This window comes from Littorina saxatilis, linkage group LG2 (genome assembly GCF_037325665.1).
Source record: "Littorina saxatilis isolate snail1 linkage group LG2, US_GU_Lsax_2.0, whole genome shotgun sequence".
Taxonomy (NCBI): Eukaryota; Metazoa; Mollusca; class Gastropoda; order Littorinimorpha; family Littorinidae; genus Littorina; species Littorina saxatilis.
Window position 1 is genome coordinate 54,901,315 of NC_090246.1, and position 24,219 is coordinate 54,925,533.

The following is a 24,219-nucleotide window of genomic DNA, read 5'->3' on the forward strand; positions in this document are numbered from 1 at the left end:
CCTTATGTTTTAGACCAACAAACTGAAAAATCAGTGAAGTGTCCCAAAGCGATGCAGTTTCATCAAAACACAATACAATTCATGGAAAACGCCATAACCGGTAGGAAGCACATATAGAACCAGACACCTCACCTGTAGAGAAGGTGCTCTCGGTCGCTGAGGCTTGATTGTTATTGCGGACGACACACGACCAGGGGCCGGTCTGCAAATCAGCAAAATGTATACATTGTTAAGGCAAATCTCATACTTCCATCAAATTAAGGCCACCACTACGTGTAAACGAGCAACTCTGTTACGGTTAGCTGTGGTGATCTTATGACTGACCTTGAACTCCAATGCCATATGTTGTTGTTGTTGTTGTTGTTGTTGTTGTTGTTGTTGTTGTTGTTTGAGCAGGGACAGTTCGTGTATCAGTGAGTGTATCACACACACACACACACACACACACACACACACACACACACACACACACACACACACACTCTCTCTCTCTCTCTCTCTCTCTCTCTCTCTCTCTCTCTCTCTCTCTCTTTCTCTCACTCACTCACTTTTGTCAGAAGGGGCATCACAGGACTTCGGCGGCCAGTAGGCTTAAACAGTTTTTTGGTAAACACGATCGGATTTACTTCCCTTGTTCCAGTAAGTGCAACAGAAACCGCATCTCTACGGTCTCTTGGAGTTCGTATTACTTGTACGGTTGAATACATAAAATATTGGAACAATTCTTCTACTTCCTTTGATAGTCTTGAAAAATACATCGCTCATTTCTTCATTTGAATGCTGCAATTTTAGCACATCGTCAATGTTCGCTTCCATGTATGATAAAAGTAAAAGACTGAGTAATGGCCTTACGTAAGAAACAAGCAGTTTCTCTTTTACAATGTTAATCGTTTCTGGTTGATAGACGATGTTCGGAAATAACTCTCTCGGACTTGTATTGTTTGTGAAAGAGGGAACACTCTTGTTTTCACCGAGTCAAACATTTTGATGAAAACTTTCCCCTTTGACATTATGGGCCAGTCACTAGCTAGGAAGGAGTGTGTCCCAGTGAAACACATGGACAAGGATCACGTGTAAAAAGCTTGCCTTCCTAAAAGCAAGAGTGTTCACTCTTTCACAACCCTTTACAAACCCGACAGAGTTCATTACGGAGTTAGTCAATTCAAAGTTGGCAGTTTACAAAATGCCCAAAACTTTCAAACTTTTACCAATATTCTGATGTTACCAAAGGATTGATTTCAGGGTACTAACCTCTGTATGACGAGCTGTATCTGTCCACCACCGTGTTTGATGAGGTCAAGGGCCTGCTTATGGGTCAGTTCGTTGGCGTCCCTACCGCTAATGTTCAGGATCAGGTCCCCCCGTTGCAACTCGCCCTCCGCTGGGCTGTTGGAAAACACCTGCGACACAGAGAACAGAGAAATTAGGACATACACATTTACTTGGTTCTTAATCGGAATAAACTACAGTCGACAACAAATTCCAAAAGAATTTTAAACAAAAATACACATTATTAACAAAACAAAGTATAACTTCCATTTTAAACTCTCCCCCCCCCCCCCCCCCCCCCAATCGTCTCGGGCTGCAATATGTCCCCTACCATGTCTTGGACGAGCAGTCGCTCATATTTAACTGTCATTTATTGGAGTTCTAGTACATATATTGATTGAAAAAAACTGCATGCAGCAATTAAAGAACACCCAGCAAACGTCGAACACTTGGGTTGTAAAATTCCCCAATCAAAATGTCAAAGTGACATGCGTTTAATTAAAGCGGAGTTTGAATAATAGACGAATACAGAACGTAACACACTTATGCCTGTGACAAACCAGGCCTTCCCCGACAGTTTCCGAGGTGTGTAATTTATATTTTACATTACTAGTCTATCACTAACAAGGAGTCCTCGCTTCTTATTGTCTCTATCGACGCAACCCGCTTGCAATCGGTCATAGGGCGTCAGTCGCTTTCGGTACATGATCCTGCTGTGGCTACAGTAACTCATTCCTTAAGAAAATACGATGCTCATAACTATGGCAATCCATTAGTAAAGAAATTAAGTGTTGATATTGTGATCTAACTAATGCATTATTTAAGTAAATAAAGAATTATTTAAGTAAATAATGCATTATTTAGATCACAGCAACAAAACTTAATTTCTGTACAAACGGATTGTCATTCATGACCATCTTCTCTCACACTTGTTTTTTCAAGTAATCAAGTATGTATGTCTCAATCTTGCAGGTGTATGAGGAGAGGAGTGAGACGGCTTGAGAAAAACAAGAGTCAGCAGTTCTGAAAAGGACCGCTTACTTTACTGAATAGAGGATAGAAATAGTTTGAACTAATTCCGTAAATAGACCCCAGCCCCCCTTTTTGCTTTTTAGCAGCATTGCTTCAAATGAAATAATGAAGCTATCAAACTATATACCCATAAAATATCCTGTACACACCCAAACAGAACAACAAGTGAGGGCGTTATCAGAAGAAGAGTAGGGAGGGGGTATAAGGAACAACTATAACAAGCGATGATACCTGGGGAACACTCCAAACGTCCCAGACGATGATGGAGGCGAAAATACACACTGCAAATTCGCTGTGCAGTCTTGCCAACTTTCTGGCAACACTGGCAATGATTTACAGCAGATAAAAGATGTGGGCAAAGAAACATAAAACAAACAAGGAGCGAACACAGTAGCCGGGACGAGACGATTAAAGGGAGACGAGCTATCAGTTGCGTCGGCAACATAGAGATACGCGGGTAGGCTATGTACATGGGGAGTGTTGTAATTGTTTACAATAACTGTGCCAGACCCTTTTTCTTTTTTTCTTTTTTTCATTCCATCAAAATACTTGTCGCTGTTGGCTTGCGTGTGTGTGTGTGTGTGTGTGTGTGTGTGTGTGTGTGTGTGTGTGTGTGTGTGTGTGTGTGTGTGTGTGTGTGTGGGTGTGTGTTTTTAAAGCTACTATTATGAGTTATTTTAATATGCTGACTGTTAGCAAATGATAACAGACATGTCGAGAAAAAAGATATCCAGCATGAGCCTTTTAGGCGAATGCTGATATCATTTGTGAGACATGTCTGTTATCATTTGCTAACAGTCAGCATATTAGAAATAACGGTTTTATTACCGTAATTCGACCAAAAGAAATTTCGAAGCGACCCCGCGAATTAGACAGAACAGCAGCAATGGGAACTTGGGAGCTCCTACTTGATTATGCCTGTCAGTCAAAGAATTCTCATGACCTGGGTCAGCCAATCAGAGTAACACACCTGACGTGATGAATATTCACAGGTCAAATGCGTTTGACACACACCAATCTCACAAACCATGTTGAACATGCGTTTCGGTTGCTTCGCTTTTTCTTGTTGAACAGAGAGCGACATATTTAGAACCGACTCCAGACGGATGACGTAAAGATACATTTGACATAAAGCGAGTGACGCAATTTCACTTGATTTTTCCGAACTTAGATAATTTAGATTTCAAGTGAGCGGGTCGGCATTGTGCACACTCGGATAATGGGCGGTGCCTTGCTGTTCCGTAAAGCACCCACCGACAAAACTCGCTTTTCGGTATTGTTTAGATAAAGAGAGTATATCTGACAGCATTGGAAGTGTCATTCTTTAGAATAAATCACGCTGATATTGACTTGTTAATTTTTAGCTTGATAAACAAAAAGGGTCCCTGCCTGAACGTTATAACATTTAGAGGGTCATCTAGAATCCGTCCTGATTGGTCAAAAAGCCATATGGGGCACTGAATTGGTAATAATATACAATGTTCTAATTCAAGGAGATGTCAACGGGTCGACAGAAAAGGGTTATTTGACCCTACAGGAAGTTGTGTCGCGGCATGGGTGTCACATGACCCACCCTCTTGATTCTCTTGTTTGTTTAACTGCAAAAGTAAGTTTCCCAGTATCCCGGCCTCATGCTGATGCTAACCAGGTCCACTACAGTTCTAATATTGTACTTTAACTAACGTATGGAGGGGAACAGTTATACATTACACTGATTTAATCCTGCAGATTCTATTAAAACAACTGACAGCCCGAACTTCATCTCTGCGCCTGGCGGTTGTTTTCAAACATTATAAAAGCCACGGGTTTTTAATGCCCTGTAAAAACTGAATCCACGCATGGCACATCAAGGGACGTAAGCTACTTATCGTTAATCAACAGCACAGTTTTTGTCATTATTAATGAAGAATATGGAAGGTGCGTGACAACAGCAACGGGCGTTTTTTCTTGCACCTGGCTAACCCGCAGAGCAGCTTTGGTTTGACAAAAAAAGGGATTATTTTACGAAATACAATTATCGTTGTGTACCTTCGCACATTGGCTTCGTCATGCTGATCATAAAAAAGGAAAAATTTACGTTGCAAACTCAGCTTAATGTTGTTCTTGTTAAATACACAGTTCCTTCGATGTTATATTTTTTTTGTAATATCATGTTCGACGATTACGTTGGAGTGTTGAAAACACACACACACACACACACACACACACACACACACACACACACACACACACACACACACACACACACACACACACACACACACTGGTAAACAAGTGCACGCGGCACGCACGCACGACACGGAAATCACACCGAAGACAAAAAACTGGCACGAATGATAAAAGTACCTGTTCATCTTCCACAGTTCAGCAATAAGATATTGCAATTCAGCCAATTTACATTTCGCTTATGCATTCTCAGAACACCGCTTTTCGGCGATTACACCTGCTATTGAGTCAGATTTAACAAAACGATTGCAACACATGCGTAAACGTTTGCATGATGCCTTGATGTAGTTATCGTTGCCTTCAAACAGTACGGCAATGGTCCCTTAAAACATACCAGGGCAAGGGCTCATGAGTGTGGGTGTGTGTACCATCTGTCTGCGCAGAACAGAGAACAGTGCATTCAGTCGATGCAAGCAGAAGAGTAGCAGCTTTCCACAAGAAAACCCTCACCCATCTAGCTATTCTCTCAAGAAGCCCACCTGGACAGGTGCGTTGCATTAGCCTAGAACTCTTGTGTTACCTGTACTGTCAGAAATGCTCCCTCCGTCCGGCAGCGTCCTATGGTTGTGTGAAGGGCATAAGTTAATCATACACCTCCCCTCCTTGCAGGATCACAGGAACTATGCTTTTTACCTGCACCAGTATCCGGCCTCATGCTGATGCTATCAGAAACATTCCTGCGCCCGCGGTATGCTTTTCTGTACCGTTTAGCCTAATTAGAGTAAATCTTCTTATCTTCTTATTTTACTGATGTTTTAAAACACACGAGGCCGTTGCCGTCTTGCACGTACATCTGTGCTGTGCTTTTAAGACATCCCCCTGTTTCACAATGATAGTGTGAAAGGATTAAATTGTTCCTTTGCGGAAGAGCAAAGCAAAATCAGGCTTTACTTAATTCTGTTTTCAATGGATTTTTGTTTAATATTTGTTTTTAACGCATTTGTACACAAGCCTTTGTTGTCTAGAGCTTCCAAACTTAACGGATAATGTTGATATTGATCTCTAGTCTTGGCTGCAACCATACCCTATTCTCTGATTCGTTTTAGAGCTGAAAAAGTATACTCCGGTTATTTGCAATGTGGTTTTTGTTGTTGATGTTGTTGTTGTTGTTGTTGTTGTTGTTGTTGTTGTTGTTGTTGATACTGCATGCAGTACGAAAATGAAAGTCACGTACTTATGCCACTCACATAAATTACCACAAATACGTTTCGGTAGCAAGTAGAAATGCTCTCCGCAGTGATGCGAACGAGTCAACGAACGGAGAAAATGCCTAAACAATGGATAACGGTCATTGACCAGAGAAATTAGAAGCACCCTGCAAGAGCACGTAATAAGTCAGTCTTTACACTTCAACATCTGAATAGACCCACATATTCTTACCCAAGTTCTTCAGCAGCACCATGTGCTGGGTGTCTGCCAGCATGATTGCATTATTACGCGTACAAGGGCCTGGCGCATGGGGCAAAGGTCTGAGTCTTAGATTTTGGTGCATTGACCGCACGTGAAATTTGATTTGATTTGATTAGATTTGTGCCCAGGTACGAAGCATCAAACGAAGGCGAAAGAGTTCTCTAACAATAACTGAGGCTGACGGGCGCTGTGGCGGGGTGGTAAGACGTTGGCCTCTTAATCGGAAGGTCGAGGGTTCGAATCCCGGTCGCGGCCGCCTGGTGGGTTAAGTGTGGAGATTTTTCCGATCTCCCAGGTCAACTTCTGTGCAGACCTGCTAGTGGCTTATCCCCCTTCCTGTGTACACGCAAGCACAAGACCAAGTGCGCACGGAAAAGATCCTGTAATCCATGTCAGAGTTCGGTGGGTTATAGAAACACGAAAATATCCAGCATGCTTCCTCCGAAAGCGGCGTATGGCTGCCTTAATGGCGGGGTAAAAACGGTCATACACGTAAAATTCCACTCGTGCAAAAAACACGAGTGTACGTGGGAGTTTCAGCCCACGAACGCAGAAGAAGAAGACTGAGGCTGAGTGCAAAAGAAGCCTGACCGACATGACAGAATAATAGCCAAAGTTAATAGCCAAAGTTGTGTCTCTATTGTTTGAACACAAAACATTAATACCCCCTTACTTTACACGGTACTAGGTATATTATGGTGTCATCTAGCGTGGTGCCAACGTTTAATAATGAGTTTCTTTATGTCTCTGAAAAATTCATGTGAGCCTAGACTTGACACTGAACAGTCCTTCAGTCTGAGAAGAATTTGCAAAAGCGGTGAGACTCAGCAATGGAAAAGTACCTAACTCTTATGGCATACCAGATCGAAGGTATATTTTAACTTGAAGTTTAAAAACATCAGCATTCAATCAACACATCTTTAAAATGCACAGTACATTATTATAAAGGGAAAGACTGGGATGAAAGTTAAAAATTATCAAAATCAAGAAACTAAAGCTTGAGGTCAAAAGGATCTTTGTATTTTCATTTTTGTCTAACGTTTTTTTCTTCTTCTTCTTCTTGGGTTTGTAGAAATGCAGGACATCTGTCGTTAAATAAGCCTTCAAATCAGAAATTCCTGGTTTCATTGGATGGGAACTTTCACTACTCCCTGCTGGTACCACACACACTGCCAAACTGCTGACAGCGGGGGAAAATGGGACGCTTACAGCATCGTGTAGTACGTGCAACAGTACCTGACATTTGATGGAGTGCCAGATACTTGCACACAATTGCACGTGCTGAAGTATTGTTACCAATATGCCGTTATGACAAGCGATGCGTGAGGCATAATGATTTTGTATTAAAAATGATGGAAGTATCACGGGTTGATATTGATGTTATTATTATAATGTATCATTATTGCTTTACGTGTGTAAATGTGTGTACGTTGTAGGCAAACCTGATGCCGCAGACAAATTTTCTTGGCCATCGCGTAGTACAGGGTAAGCAATAAGTAACGGCCAGTGATTAGTGCACAGCCGCGTGTGTATAGTAGGGCATTTCCTGCCACGATGCTGGACCCTGTGACGTCAGTCTCCAAAAATGGGAAGACGGCACAGGGCCAAGCTTACTTAATCTAGGGAGATAGGGAAGACAAAAAGGACTGACTGCAGAGAATTCTTGGAGGACGGAGCTATAGACCAGACCAGAGGAAATAGAGCTAGGGAAATAGGGAAGACAAAAGACTGACTGCAGAGAATTCTTGGAGGACGGAGCTATGGAGGTCTCCCTTTTGCGTACTTCGGAGCGGTGTCACGTGATACGCAGAAATGGGTTGGAGGGCAAGAAGCGGAACGGCTAGTAGCGTTAGTGCGCCGCTCGATGATTCGGGAGTGTTTTAATTGAATAATGTCAAAATCAGGAACAAAAACGGTCGACCAGCCAAAAGAGAAGTACATTACATCATTGAGTGACGTTGCTAAAGTGCGATACTTGGAGAAATTGACCGAAGCTCTTTAGTTTCAGATTACATATAATTTCTGCTTCAGTGTGTGTGCATGAGTTTTCATTTTGTTATTATTCAAGAACTTGTAGTTCTATTTCTAACTTTGTATATTTATGTGTGAAGCTCTTTAGTTTTAGATTACCTATTATTTCTGCTTCAGTGTGTGTGAGTTTTCATTTCATTGTTATTCGAGAAATGGTATTTCTAACTTTGTATGTTTATGTTTGGAGAAGCGATTCTTTTTTCCTTTTTGGGATCAAGTCTGGTGTCTGCTTTAGTGCTTACTTTGATATTACCTTAGAACATTTATTGTGAACCTGTAAATGTGTAATGTGTGTGTGTGTTTTTTGTTCTTCTTTTTTATTTTTTCTATTTCGTTTTACTTTAGTGCTGCTGAAGACAGTAACTAAACATTTCCCTGAATTCAGTGTTACGTGTTTTTTGTTTTTAATTTTTATATATATGTTGACAATGACAGTTCAGTTAAATAAAGCGTTGAACACATTATATGTATTTTAATTTTTACCAATCTGTCACTCTGTGAATGTGAAGCTGGTGTGAGTGTGATATTTAACACATTACTTTTGATTTGTACCTAATCTCTGCCTTTGTTAGCTCCAGTAGGTGTGTTTTCAACAGTTTTGTTAAATTTTGTGAAACGTCACTGTTTTGAGACAAACCAGACACATATTTTTCCGTTTAGGACAGCTGGGCTCAACATATTAACTTTGTTGACTAAACAAAGGAGCCATTACACAGATACACACTCATTCTGACAATCACTCACCAGATTCTTCACAATTAAGAAATGTCTCAGATAAGACACACGCAAGCTTTAAAAAAAAAAGTCTTAAGAACAAAAACGTTACTGCAACAACAATGTATTTATTAGTTCTTACTAAAATCACATGCTTCAATAAAAAAAAAGCATAAACTGTACAGACATGCTAACCAGCACTGATTAAGGCACACACTTGGAGTCAAAAAGCTATGGCATCAACATAAGCAGTGTTGAATCTGTTTCAAATTGCACACTTCAGTCAAAAAGCTATGGCATCAACATATGCAGTGTTGAATCTGTTTCAAATTGCACACTTCAGTCAAAAATCACATGTCTGACAATGAGTGAATTAGTGTTTCCAATCAATGAACAGTAACTGTTTACATAGAAAAACTGACAAAAAAGTGAGAAAAAAAGAAAAGAACTGTACACACACACACTTGGCATCAGATCTCAAAATCAAATAAGGCCTAAAAAAAAAATAGGTGTGGTTACGGTAACCCGACCTTCCCTATTTTTAGGGGCCGATCCTATAACTTTTTATTACATTTGTCAAAAAAAAAAAAAAAAAAAAAAAAACCAGTGCAAAAAACGCAATGAAAGCGAAAGCGCCCGAGTCGCACACTTATTTCCCTGTCAAGTAGGTTTAATTTGTACACATTAGAAAAAAAAGTTAAAAAAAAAAAAGTGATTGCCTACCTACCTACCCTATTTTTTTTGGCTATGTTACCGTAACCACACCTATTTTTTTTTTGGCCTAAGGAATAGTGTTGAGTCTTGAAAATGCTTTGAATTATACACACTTGAGCCAGGAAGCAAAAAAAGGAACTACACTCATGCCAGCCAGCACAAGTCATACAGATACTGTACACAAGTCAAATCAATACTGTGTTTCAGGTTTGGCATCCACATAAACAGTTTTGTTTCTGTTTTAAATCACACACTTGTCAATAAACTATACAGACATGCTAACCAGCATTGATTAAGGCACACACTTGAGTCAAAAAGCTATGGCATTAACATAAGCAGTGTTGAATCTTGTTTCAAACTGCACATTTCAGTCAAAAAGCGAGTGAATCGGTGTTTCAATCATTAGCAAAATTAATACTGCTGTTGAGGTTTGGAATCAATGAACAACAACTGTTCACACATCAATACTGTCAAAGTGTAAAAAGAAAAGAACTGTACATGCACCCACATACTAAGCATCATATCTCAAGATCAAATAAGGAACAGTGTTGAGCCCTTGAAAATGTTTTCAATAATACACACTTCAGTCAGAAAGCAAAAACAAAAAAGTAACTACACACATTCCTGCCAGCACAAATCATATAGATACATAAGTAAAATTAATACTGTTTTTCTGGTTTGGCATCCACAGAAGTTATGTTTATGTTTTTCCTGTTGATTTTTTTCAGCCACGCTCTCCTTCTTTTCTCCAGTAAATCGTGTTCCTCACTCCAGCGTCGACTTTCGGAATTCTGAAAAATGCAAGAGCATTTTCCTTGTTGCTTCGGCTTGTGCAACCGATTATGCAACAAGTATTCACCATCTTGAATAAAATTTAGCCAAATCGTCGACGCAAATACGGAATCGCCGCAGCGAAACTTCGCGATCGGCACCACGCTTCCATGTTTTCGCTAAGCGGCGCGGTGGCTTCTTGCCCTCCAAGCCCCGGTGCGCACGAAGTGATGACGTCAATAGGGAGACCTCCATAGACCAGACCAGAGGAAATAGAGCTAGGGAAATAGAGTATAGGAGTGTTGACCAGCAGAAAAGAAATACAAGTTATTACTTAGAATAAGTTAGCATAGAGACAAGTGATAGGATACGACAGTTGAAGTACAGTGCCAACAGAACAGTCTGCATCAGGTAAGCAAGTACGCACGTTGTTTCCCCTTTTGTGTCAAAGTTGTACCCCAAATAAAAAGAAGAAATTGTTGCTCTTGGTTTCGTTTGCATTCTTAAGATTGTTCGTACCTTGTTCTTTGTCTCCATTATAAAGATCTGTCTGTCCTCTCAAAAGTTAAAGCCAAGCGAGTAAAAAGTAATTATGTAGACTAGAGGTTACATGCCGAGTCTCAGTGATTATCAAAAATAATGGTCGAAGTTAGCGGATCATGAAAAATGCGAGCTTCAGCGAGCTTTTTCATGACCGCGAACTGAGACCATTATTTTTGATAATCACTGAGACGAGGTATGTAACCTCTTTATCCCTCCTTTCTTCAGTTATTCAAAGAAAAGAGGAATTTTTGTGCGAAAGTTTGATCGAATCATATTCACCCAACCAGTCTACCTGCGCAGGCGATCGATTAATGCGCGGTTGTATAGTTCCGTGCAAATCATTCAATTTTGTTAACACTTCTTGTCAGTTTCCATGTTTTGAACTAAAATCAAGTACACAGTTATGTTGTCATTCTGCTGTGGCGGTAAAGGCAGATAGTGTGTGTTCTGTTCATGTTTTGGTATCGCTCAGGAAATGTTCTTTCTTCGAATGTGACTAGCAGACGAAGTTTTACACCCGTGTTCCAACGTTAAAAACTGTATGAAGTTTAGTTTTCTATGGCAAAATAGTGTATGAAACCGCTGCATGTTCTTTAAGTTGATTAAATGTTTGCAATTGATTGCGTGTGATCTGTTTATAAAATGAAATATTGTTGAAAACTGACCGTCGGATTGCAGTCTTGTCGGTGCAGCCGACATCTGGAAGGGGAACTACTCGTGTCGCTAGACAAAGTATGAGAGTTACTTTTCCTTGGAATCTTGCTAGCGATAAACGATTGTGCACGGCAGATCTGAATTCAGAAAACAACCAAACTCATGGATTTTACATGGAGATTCATGTGTTCAAGTATGTAGTTGCTGGTTTAAATGCGGTATGGTTGTATTGTTTGCTCCAGAAATGTATATTTTGTACATTAGAGTGTTCTGAACTTTTGAGTCGCAAAAAGTAGATCCACAATGTGTACAGTCTCTACCCATGAGCTATCGAGGATTCAGGCCCGTTGTTGGGTAAGTGATTTTGGTTGTTGGGTAAGTTACCGAAAAATAACTAGCCCTACAAGTTTACAGAGAGAAAGAAGCAGAGGGGGGGATAAGAACATCTTTAATGAACATCTTTAAAGAGGAAGTCCCAAACACGACCCCGCGATAGAAGCCACGCTTTCACGTAACACATACTCATCTTATCATTTCCTGTGCTGACAGTGGCAGTATAAAAAGCTGAATCGGGTCAACGATCGAGAAAGAAGCTGTGAGAGATGGTGACGAGTTTTCCAGTGGCTGTCAGTGACTGACGATGGATTTTCCATACCAAGAACGAAAAGTGAAAGGGGGAAAAGGACAGGCAAGAGTGCAGGGGGGCTAAGCCGATGCCGGGGGGTCGGATCTATTTCTGTGTGGTTCTTGGTGCCCCTGTGCACACAGGTAACTCTGATGTGTAATTGTGCATCATCTCTTTTAAACCATAACATACTTGCCAGAAAGCCTTCCCCTGTGCGCACACAGAGCTTCAACTCGCACAACCACACACCCGTTCATCCCTTAACAAAACAGAGCCAGTTTAGTCGATCTCTTGCCGTGCTTTAGAGAGAGGGAGAGAGTTAGAGTGAGAGATCGACAGACAGACATCGGACAGACAGACGGACGGTCAGACAGAGAGAGAGAGAGAGAGAGAGAGAGAGAGATAAACAGAGAGAGACAGACAGACAAATCAAATCAAATCAAATCAAATTTTACTTTACGAGGGTTGTGGCATAAGCAATATAAACGAGCTTCTTTTCAACCAGCCCTCGCCCGGAGAGGGACTACTCTAATCTTATATACATATTTATACAAACGTAAAACAATTACAAAGGATAAACATAAAAGTAAAAAAATAAAAGATAAAAAGACAGAAAAACTATTCACAGGACTATATACACGTTGCAGGCTATACACAAGTTCTTACGTTATGATCAAAATTGGGAATTACCAGAACATGTTTAATGAAACAATGATGCTATATGGACAGATATGATCAAGTCTTCCATTACTGTGACTTTTCGTAATTTGACATTAAATGTAATGAGAGGTGTTTTTTGAAAGTATTGAGACTCGTTGGGACTCGAACTGATTCCGGGAGAGAATTCCACAAAACGCTGCCATAATAAGCTAAACTTGATTGAAAGAGATCTATCCGTGGAATGGGGACATTGAATTTTTGGTTTGGTTTGGCTTTAAATTTTGTAATGAAAGACACAGAGAGAGAGACATAGACAGAGAGACATAACGAGAGACAAGGAGAGATAGGGACATTGACATAGCGACAGACAGACAAACGACAGATAGACAGACAGACAGACAGATGGACTATGAGACAGAGAGTCATCTGCGAAAATGGACAGAATAACGATGAAGAAGAGATGTTCTCCACTCAAATCTTATTTTTTAGTCTGACCGGTTTGTTTCAGCAATACATAAAGTTATCATAAAACCAATGAAAATATTTAAATACGAATGTGTTCAGAGACCAAACCTGTGTTAGTAGTTAGAACAACTGTGTGCAGTTTAATCGTTCTCTCTCAATACTGAGTACCATCTGACGACGACGGATCGTCACGTGCTAATCGAGGCTAGAATGATCGTCAGCAGTGTGATTTTGTTCGCCTCAAAGACGTTTTCTAATATCCCCAAATCATTTATGTAACACAAACTCGTAAGCATAGAACCCTTTTATAAACATTAAGCCCATAGTAGATGTCCTTCATTGTTGGCAGACTTCTTCGTTTATATCAATGTCTTCCTTGTGATAATCTGGACACTGCTTGCTTCCTGGACTGCAAAAAGAGCAAGACGGTTTTTTTAAATACTGTCTCTGTGTACTTCTCGTGGCAAGCTTCTGCCAGGTACCTCTTACCGTTTAACAATAACAGCAAAAGAACTGAGTCTTAACTTGCCCTTGAAGTCTGAGTTCAGGAATGCAATGATTGCGTCTTATGTTCAAATAAAGCAAAAAGGCTCATGCACAAAACTTCGATTCATTCTGACACTCTCATTCCGTGAAGAAGACAAAAGGGCTGTCAAAAGAAACTTGTTTCTGATTCTTGCTGCCATGGCTACGTTTCGGGGAGAGAAATAAGGGTGTGCTTGCTGTTTAGATACAACGGCTTATGTGTCAGAGGAGAAAATCACAAAAACAGATAGGCCCTACACAAAACGCTGGCAATGATTCTTTCCTCCCTGGCTTCTTCGTGCTTACTCTGCACATTTACCTGCTAGTGTTACACGAACAGCCACTGTTTTTCTGCGTAACACCTGAAGGCATAGATAGGGAAGCATTATGTGTGTACGGTACCTGGGGAGCTTATATTGTACACGGGTAGGCGAAAAGGTGTGTACCTTATTTCTCGAACACATGGATTGCATCAGTCTTCTTGGCGCACCTGTTTTCTTCGCCAAGGTGTGATAATTTGTACAGCACAGTGAGCCGGCAAAGTCAAGTTACAATCGCGCGCGCACACACACACACACACACACACACACGCACACACCGTGGCACACACACACACACACACACACACGCACGCACACACACACACACACCACACACACACACACACACACGGAACCGGCTAACGCTATAAACGCGCTATTATTTTTAGAATCTCAAAATTTTTCAAAATGACTGCAGTGAGCTGTTGCCAGACACTGAGTCGATCATGCGCACCCTCCTTATTCCACCGCTTCTTTTTATTCATCCGTCTCTGCCCAATACACCCATGTTCATGTTTTCGCCCAGAATCACTTTACTTCACTCTGCACAGATCATACTCTAATACATGCCCTAAGCGAATACATCGTTCACCCCAGCGGGTCTCTGATACAAGGAACATTCATAGTTTCCAAAATAATCCAACGGTATCTCCCCTTTTCCCCAAATAAACTCATCTCTCTTTTCGCATCATTGGGTCGTGAAATTCCAGCTGCCTGGGTATGATATGAGATGCTATCGCCCTTCGTGGCTGATGTATGGTAAACATTCTTGACAAAAGTACCAAAGGGAGGCAGCAGCACCGACCTTGTCAGTGTGTGTGTGTGTGTGTGTGTGTGTGTCAGTGTGTGTGTGTGTGTGTGCTCTCTCAGTGTCTTTCAGTCTCTCTCTCTCTCTCTCTCTCTCTCTCTCTCTCTCTCTCTCTCTCTCTCTCTCCTTCTCTCACACACACACACACACACACCGTGAACACACACACACACACACACACACACACACACACACTACACTGTCAAGCCGCTGGTGCTAGTTCAATCCGGTCAAAACCAGCGGCACTGACGCAAGCACCGGAAAAACTGATATCTTCCTCGAGTAAGGAATTCTGTAAATTATCAGTTCACACCGTCAGTGCATGGTCTACCTGCCCGATACATGAAGACTATACACTACGTACCGTGCTCATCTATCTTTGTTTAGCTGACCTATCTTTCGGCAGGTCGTCTGTCGGCACGAGTCGTTTGTTTCTGGCCGTGTAAACACGCTATATTGCTATTTCATATGTTACGTGGATTTCCATTGGTCAATTGGGCAAAACTGAGCTCAGTGCAAAAGTGATATCGACGGCATTTCCGTCGATATCAGTTTTGATATCGACGACCTCTTTATTGCTTCCCCACTTCAAAAACAAAAACACCTGAATTTAAAAACAAACAAATATATTATATGACAATGTATTGATCCCAGAATTTAGTTGAGCAAGTGACAAGAGACTTTTTGAAAGAAAAGACATTTTGAAATACTGAAAAGTACAAGAAAAGAGTGAACAAAAAGAAATAATAATCAGAGGGAGGGATATGGAACAGCCAAAACTGAGACAAATACTTTTGTAATTTCTTTACAGTAAATACAAAATGTCCAGAGAATTAGCAATATATCTAACATTGACTGACTGTGTGATGATATCTTCTGCTATTGGTCTGTTTCGACAGTGATATCAAAATCTCGACCTCCAGTCTCGATTTTGATATCACTGTCTCAACAGACCATAGCAGAAGATATCATCAGACAATCCGTCAATATTGGGTACTATCGTGTTTATGTCTTACCTGAAGGCTTTTGGCTCTGTATGTGCGATAGATACTGAACACACCTCTGTGCGGAGTCTGTGGAAAGTGAGTGGGTGGGGGCGAGTCGGAGAGCGAATGTCTATGTGTATGTGTCTCGGTGTCTGTCTGTCGGTCTGTCTGTCGGTCTCAGTGTCTGTCAGTGTCCGTATGTCTGTCTGTATGTCTGTGTAATATTCCCATTGTGTTCATGAGTGCGTGGTTGTAAATGAATGGTGACTAATGAGTGCACTAATGAGTGAATGGTGGGAACGAGAGGGGGAGAGAGAGAGTGAAGAGACAGACTGAGACAGAGAAGTATTTCTTCTACAAAATATACACCCATATTAAAGGAGAGAAGAACCGACATACAAAACCATACAATCTTGGCACCAATAACACGACTGCCGGCATAGAGAGAAACAAATGTGGAAACGCACCGAGGTCACAGTGAATCTCTTCAACTTGAAGTGTCTTTCTGTATTGCTGGCACAAAATGAGCGTCCGTCTTCAAAAGAGTTTTTCAAGAGTCTACCAGGTTTGTTCAATTAAAATGTTGTATAAAATCTATTCATTGCATCGTAAGAGAAACTCTTGCAGTCTTGGCATGACAGCGGCAAAGATATGCGCGCGCACAGAGAGAGAGAGAGAGAGAGGCAGACAGACAGACTGACAGACAGGGGGAGAGATAAAGAGAGGGAAACACACACACACACACACACATACACACACACACACACACACAAACACACGCGCACACACATAACTGAAGAGAGAGGCACTGAGACAGACTCTGAAATGTCTGTTTTGTAGCTGCCGTGCTGCAGCAGAGTTATCTTAGACTACAAATTCCGGCCCGTGGTTTACTGCCCCTTACTCCAGACATAAAGCTAATGATCGGTCCTGGCAGATGTTTCAGTCTACAGAGCTAAAGCACACACATACACAATACGCACACACACACAGAACACACGCACACACTGACACAATATCACACACAGGCAGACGGACAGGCAGACGGACAGACAGACAGACACCCCCCCCCCCACACACACACACACACACATACACGCCACACACACACACACACACACGTCATACACACACACATACACACCACCACCACCACCACGACAACCAACATCCTCACCACCCCTTCTCCCACACAAACACACCTCTATACCCTCTCTATTCAAACTCCCTCATACCCCATACCCGCATCACAGCACTACCTCCAGCCTCCAGGTAAATTCTAACAGTGCCCGGTGTATCTTTTAGCTCTGTGCCGGCGTCAGGTAGACGGGGATGCCAACCGACAGGTGAGAAAGTCTCGGCATTCTTTTCAATCAGGTCAGTCCTGGAGTGTTCGGCAGTTAACAGGTCAAATTTGTTCCTGTGTACCCCTACAAATTAAGTGGTTAACTCTGTATTCAGTCACTGCACAATCAGATGAATTGCGTATTTAATATTTATGTGTTTGTTATTGCTTGTGCCAAGCGCCTGCAAAGGCTCAGTGTAAAGACTGAGATCTGTGTACTAGAGAGAGAGAGAGAGAGAGAGAGAGAGAGAGAGAGAGAGAGAGAGAGAGAGCACAAACTTGTCATAGCATCCAGGCCGGAAAGGCGGACAGACAGACAAACTGACAGGCAGGCAAGACTGACTCGCACATAAAGATAGCCAGAGAGAGACATAGACTGACAGACAGAAAAACATACAGGCAGACAAACAGACAGACAGACAGACAGACAGAAAACAGACAGTCAGACAGAAAAACTGAAAAATAAACAGACAGACAGAGAAGGAAGGGCTACAAGCGTAAGCTGCGAGATGGCATCGCGGCGACAAGCTCATGCTTTTTCTTGGAGAGAGAGAAAATATTGTGTACATCAAAACGTGAAAAAATAGATTGTCGGCCGTTGGAATACTAAGCTTTGAGTTAGAGACTGAGGATAGAACAGCTAAACAATGCATCTTCAACACGAGGAAAAACTCTTACAGGTACAAGGTTATACGAATGATACGCAAGACATAACACACACTGGTTCCATCAACTGACCTCAGTGGTTCCATCCTTCGGAACAAGTCAGATACCAAGAGATCGCGTATCGACGCACGCAGACACATGTATGTACTTCATACATGGCTCTGACACACCAAACATTAATTAGGACTTACATGCACGTCTTAACCACTATGCCAATCTCGCCTTCTTCTCCTTGCTCATTCTGCCGCCGTTTGCAATCTTGGACGGATATAATATATATACGCCGTTACTGAAGCTGAAACACTGACAAACTTACTATACCCTCTTGAACTACATTCGAATCTGCCCTTGCGACCACCTCTCCAAAGCGACCACCTGCTCTATAATTCACCTTTCCAGAGTGAACACATGTCTATAACGACCACATTTAGTCGATCCTTTGGGTGGTCGTTATAAAGAGGTTCGACTGCAGCACAAATTCGACTGCACAGTCTCTTACTGCATGAGCAGTAACATTTCTCAAAGGCACGTATCTCTAACTTAGTGAGAAAAACAGGTGGAGATTGAAGAACGAACGATGTCAAAAAGATACGCACCAGTAGAACCTCTCCAACCCTTCTCAATAGGACTCCCTCTCATACGTTTTTTTTTTCATGATCGCTTCATTTTTCTCCATTGTAACACTCGCTCTCTTTTTAGACCTAATTATCTCAGATTTTACGAGGTTTTAAAGCAGAGCCACTGTTATGATATCAACATATTATTGAGCACTTTGTTGTGACCAAATGATATCGTACTGTCGAGTTATTGGTTTACACTTAGCTGTTGGCCAAAAGTAAGCAGTTGCTTTGTTTTGCATTGGGATGAGCGTTCATGCATGATACTATATATGCGATCCTGTACTTCTGTGGTTACATCTTCACACAGTGGCCATATGAATCCCTTTACCGGGATACTTTATCCGAAGACGTACTATGGCTACCTACATGGTGGAGCGAATGGCATGGCACTGATGGGGGAAAATCGATCGCGGGAAATGAGGATTTACCATAATTAGTCTTAGAGTCGTGCAGAAAATAGTATAGTTCCCACCTTTGACTCCTCCTCCAACACACACACACACACACACACACGCACGCACGCACGCACGCACACACAACTTAAAACATGTGCCTGTGATATCTTTCTCAGTTCTTCTGTTCTTGAAAATAATACTTGGCACACTGATAACTGAATGTGATTCTGTCTGCTGACGCCCACTGTGACCAGGCACTGTGAGTAATTCGGCGCTTATGTTGCAAGAGATGGAACAACGAAAAGAAAAAACAAGGCAAACTGCCGACACATGCAGTCTTGTAAGATGCAGTAAGCCTATGCAATATAAACAGGGACACAATCCTGGCACGTGCGAACCAGCACCGGCGTTCATCCACTGATGGTCCAGATAACAAATACAGGCAGTTACGTGGTGGGCTGTGTAAACTGATGTAGGAAGACGTAGGGTGGTGCGGCGGAGGGGGAGGGGGGGGACAGAGACAGACAGGATTTTAAAGTACATCACCTTTGTAACATGGAAACCAAAGCTTGTGACATGGATTTGAATACTAACAACTAAAAAAAAGAAGACAAAAACATATACTATGTTTTTCGTTGCATGTCTGTGCCATTATCTAACTGGAGTACAGTATTACTAAAAACCGTAAAGAGGATACATTCTAGTTGTTTTTTTAATATACGTTATGATCATTTAAAGGACTGAAAATGCATGTCACAAAGTGATACATAGCTCTGGAGAATGACCCACGTATGTCAATAGAAACATGGCAGCATCATCCACCAACGGAGAGTTATCCTACCGAAGTATAGTAGGCTATATTAATTTTGTTAACCAACAGAAAGCACCATAATATTCCATCAACTAAGAGCATATTCTACCGAAGAATCGTACATTGTCAACCAACAGAAAGCAGCATATTCAACTAATTAAGACTGAGAACGTTCTACCGAAGGATTGTGAATATTTCAACCAACAGAAAGCACCATATTCCATCAACTAAGACCATATAATTATCCTACCAAAGGATTGTGTATATTTTAACCAACAGAGAGCAGCAAAGTCACCGGCCGAAGTAAGAGCAGCATATTTCCTCAACACAAGAATGCAAGTGGCTTCGGTAGGAAATAAGCGGGGAAAATTCCCTGTCAAATTCAGTAATGGCACTCAAGACTGAGGTTTGCCCCAATTTTCTCAAGGCAAATCTCCCGACCTCCGTGCCCTTGGATTAATTGAAAGCCACCTGGTTCTGCCAAACTCTGGCACCGTCATAGCTCAGCAGAGAAATCGTCATACGCTTTGCTCCGTCCGTGTTCTACCCGATTTACTTTCCTACCTGCGCGAAGGTGAAAGGGGTAATTGGATTTGTGCATCTTTCTTATCGTTGATGAGTTTAGGTGAGACGTGATGGAAGCTACGATTAAATCCTGTCCAATTTAGGGAGAAACAATTTTAACAAGTTAAGATAAGACATAACTTGAGATAAGAAAAATCTTTATTTTCCGAGGAGAACTTGAGTAGAAAAATACAAAAAGCATTATCATTACTCGTCAGCATCCAGCCCTCGCCCAGAATAGGGAAACACATTTTCAAGACAAATTGCAAGAGCGAGCTAAACTGCATACTGAGAGGAGAAATGTATCATAACTATGAAAAACGTTCAGGGCATACCGTTAGCACATCATATACATATATATATATATATATATCTGACTCGTCATGGAACTGCCGGAATAATATTAACGGGTAAACAAAACAATTGCACGTGACAAATTCAATGCTGACTTGGATCAACTTACACCCACACCCACACAGTCCTTCCCTTATTACATTAAACACAATATACAACCATGGGACCATAACCAAACTAGCAAACAGTCAAAGTGACACTATACCAGTACACACAAGTGAATCGAACATAATTAGCCTCCACACAGCCTGATTTAGCTATCAACACAAGCGTGAGGAGAGAACAATTACAGGCAGAAGATTCACAGAGAATAATCTGCTTCACTGACTTTCACTGATGCCGACAGCAGCCATGAGCCAAAAATAAATGCCGGTGTCAGCTTACCCTCACAACACCCCATAACTTACAAACCAGAACTGCATTCCATTCCGGCCGCTGCTAGACTGGTGCGGTTTTCGTGAGTTCAAGTCACGGTTCTATCACTAAAGAGAGTAGATAGTGAGTAGTACATTCATTCAAAACTCAAAGTGGTCTATACATTAACTGGATCTGTCGTAATAAAAAAACAACAAGAAAGGTAAGTTGTTGGAACGTTGTTATTGACAAAATTACGTTACACTCACAAATATGTCGACCCAACGGTCTTTTAAGTGTAACGTAAATTTGTCAATAACAACAACTTACCTTTCTTGTTTTTTGATTACGACAGATCCATTTAGAATGTATAAACCACTTTGAGTTTTGAATGAATGTACTATACTCACGATCCACTCTCTTCAGTGATTAACACTTGAACTCACGAAAACCGCACCAGTCTAGCAGCGGCCGGAATGGGATGCAGTTGGCAGTCTCTTTGTTTTTGGATTTGAATCTGTCGTATTCACATTCAATCTCCCTCTCCCTTTCATTTGTCTGCCTTGTTTTCCTCTTTCTTTCTTTCTCCCCCCCCCCCCCCCTTTTTTTTTTCTTTTAATAATACTAATCCTAATTATTCATTTCTTAACGACGCCACTGATTTTGATTTACAACAGCCGTAAGAAATGTTGATGGAACAGTGCTGATTACTTGTGTACACGTCAGTGTATGGAATTAAATGATACGTTGGACGGGCGCCGCTGTGGCGGGGTGGTAAGACGTCGGCCTCTTAATCGGAAGGTCGAGGGTTCGAATCCCGGCCGCGGCCGCCTCTGATCTCCCAGGTCAACTTATGTGCAGACCTGCTAGTGGCTTATCCCCCTTCGTGTGTACACGCAAGCACAAGACCAAGTGCGCACGGAAAAGATCCTGTAATCCATGTCAGAGTTCGGTGGGTTATAGAAACACGAAAATATCCAGCATGCTTCCTCCGAAAGCGGCGTATGGCTGCCTAAATGGCGGGGTAAAAACGGTCATACACGTAAAATTCCACTCGTGCAAAACAAGAGTGTACGTGGGAGTTTCAGCCCACGAACGCAGAAGAAGAAGAAGAAAATGATACGTTAACAACAGGTGTTTAAACAACGTACCCGCGGTTAATAGTCAAAATGGGAAACCACCTGGAACAGTTCAAGACAATCAATACTCCCTTATTTGTTTACACTTATAACGATAAAAGGAAAAAATAACAAATAATCATCTGAAAAGACGGAATGACAATTTTGTTTTAAATCACTGATTAACGCGTACGCATCAAATTCAACGTGCTCAGCCTTTAGAAAAGACACAAGATCAAAGAACAAAACGACCTAACAGCCAAAGCCAGACGCTGTACTATGTTGCTGTAACCGGTAGGTAGAATCTGTGGGGAAACTGCTGGTTCAGCAGTTCTTGTGCTCACTCGCTTACAGCTGTTTTCCATTTCGTTACACACCGACAAGTCCCTGAAGTGTCTCTAAGCGTCTGATGAGCAAAACCCGGGTTTTCAGCTTCAGAATCTGTCAATATTTCTATTACATTGTTTGAACTTGAATGTGATGTATTTACTTTTGTCTGAATTAGAGCTTTGTACGGGGGGAAGGGCCGGGGATGGAGGGTTAAAATGTATCCAAAGATGTTGTTTCCGTGTTTCATCAAACTACAAGTTTAATGCAGAAGGGTTAAGAGAGGTTGTCAAAGTCGTTTCTGATAAACTGAAAATGTTGACCATTTGAAAAGGCTTTGAAATTTATTTTGTCAGACTTCTGGTGTCACGGGCAGGTCGTGGCGCTGGTTTATCGAGCCAAGATCTAGCAAAGCAAACTCGCCACTTCAGAAACCCAGAATGTCAAGTATCAAGTACTCGCGTATGTATACACATTTTGAGAATGAATTCCCATGACAATGACTGAATGGTCCTCCTTTGTTGAAAGGGCGTCAAAAGTCCAAAATCAACCCTACAAGAACCTGGTACAACTGTCTGAGTTAACACATGGTACCAAACCCTATCTTTGTATCTAGAAATCGAGTCCACTTCAGTAAGGTGTAGGACAGATAGCCAGTCACCTTCAACCGGCCCGGACACGTCCAAGAAGAGATGCCAGACCCTTGAGAGCTGTTGCAGCAGCTTTCTGCTGCTCTGGCTTTGCCTTTGATCTCTGCCGCGCTGTTTTGGCTACTTGGCCATCGGGCCATTCCGCCCACGCATAGCCTGTCTGGCTGAGATAGCTGGTTTCAATCCACAGACATAAAAGAGTAGACCCTTCAGCCCAGACTCATAAAAGATCTTGTCTATGTACTTTAAATCTTATCGGTCTAAGAGGACGTAAAAATTAACTAGTCAGTCAGTCATCGGTCTCATATTTACTGCGTCTAGTACGCGCGGATTACTTTGGAAGTTGAAGCTCGTTGTAATTGCTCTTTCACTGACTATTTTGCAGACTGACGGAACGCGTATCGTACATTCATAAGCACAGGCAAGAAATCCCAAGCGAAATAATGAGTTGTCTCTGTAGTTTAAGGGTACAGCTGATAACTACTGGTGCTTGTACATTGTATCAGTATCAAAGGTAAAATCAGTGGTAATAACCCCGCTACACCCCCCGCCCCCTATCTTCTTCTTCTCCTCCCCCTATCCTGCTTTTACGCCTCTTTCTTTCAAAAACTGTCCAGAAAAAAACTATCCTGCTTTTACTCCTCTTTCTTCACATTATACATATAACACTAGTTTCAAAAACTGTCCAGAAAAAAAACTATCCTGCTTTTACTCCTCTTTCTTGACATTCTACATATAACATTAGTTTCAAAAACAGTCCAGAAAAAAAACTGTAACAGTCCAGAAAAAAACTACAACGGACAAAAAAAGCATCCAACCCCACAGATCTTGTTCCATGTGAGTCTAGCATACTGAGGAGAATATCATTTTGCGACCATTGCATAATAATGCTACTCATTCGCATTCGTGATTCTTTTCCGCAAACACCGCATCAGTCCGTGAGACAGACCGTGACAATTTTTGTCATGTTGGTAATATTCAACATCCTCATTGACTGATCAACAAAAATCGAAATGAGTCGTTGTTGCATCATTCTTGTTGTTTTCAAAGATAAGCGAGGACCACCACCCCCCCCCCCCCCCCACACACACACACACCTCTCCTTCTTTCTCTCTCCATATCAAGTCTCTCTCTCTCTCTCTCTCTCTCTCTCTCTCTCTCTCTCTCTCTCTCTCTCTCTCTCTCTCTCTCTCTCTCTCTCTCTCTCTCTCTCTCTCTCTCTCTCTCTCTCTCTCTCTCTCTGAGCATCGTCTACAATCTTT

At 41.7% G+C, this 24,219-nt stretch overlaps 1 protein-coding gene across 6 annotated transcripts in view; it reads right to left on the bottom strand.

Annotated features, from left to right (window-relative positions):
- The window catches only part of LOC138959284 (ataxin-2 homolog), a 53,163-nt gene that overhangs the window by 21,620 nt on the left and 7,324 nt on the right, over positions 1–24,219 (bottom strand). For all 6 annotated transcript variants that reach the window (XM_070330689.1, XM_070330688.1, XM_070330690.1 and 3 more), the window contains exons 2-3: positions 1,252–1,400; positions 133–202 (exon numbers count right to left, since the gene is read on the bottom strand). In XM_070330689.1, the coding sequence (XP_070186790.1) occupies positions 133–202; positions 1,252–1,400 (219 nt within the window). The remainder of the gene's footprint in view (positions 1–132; positions 203–1,251; positions 1,401–24,219) is intronic.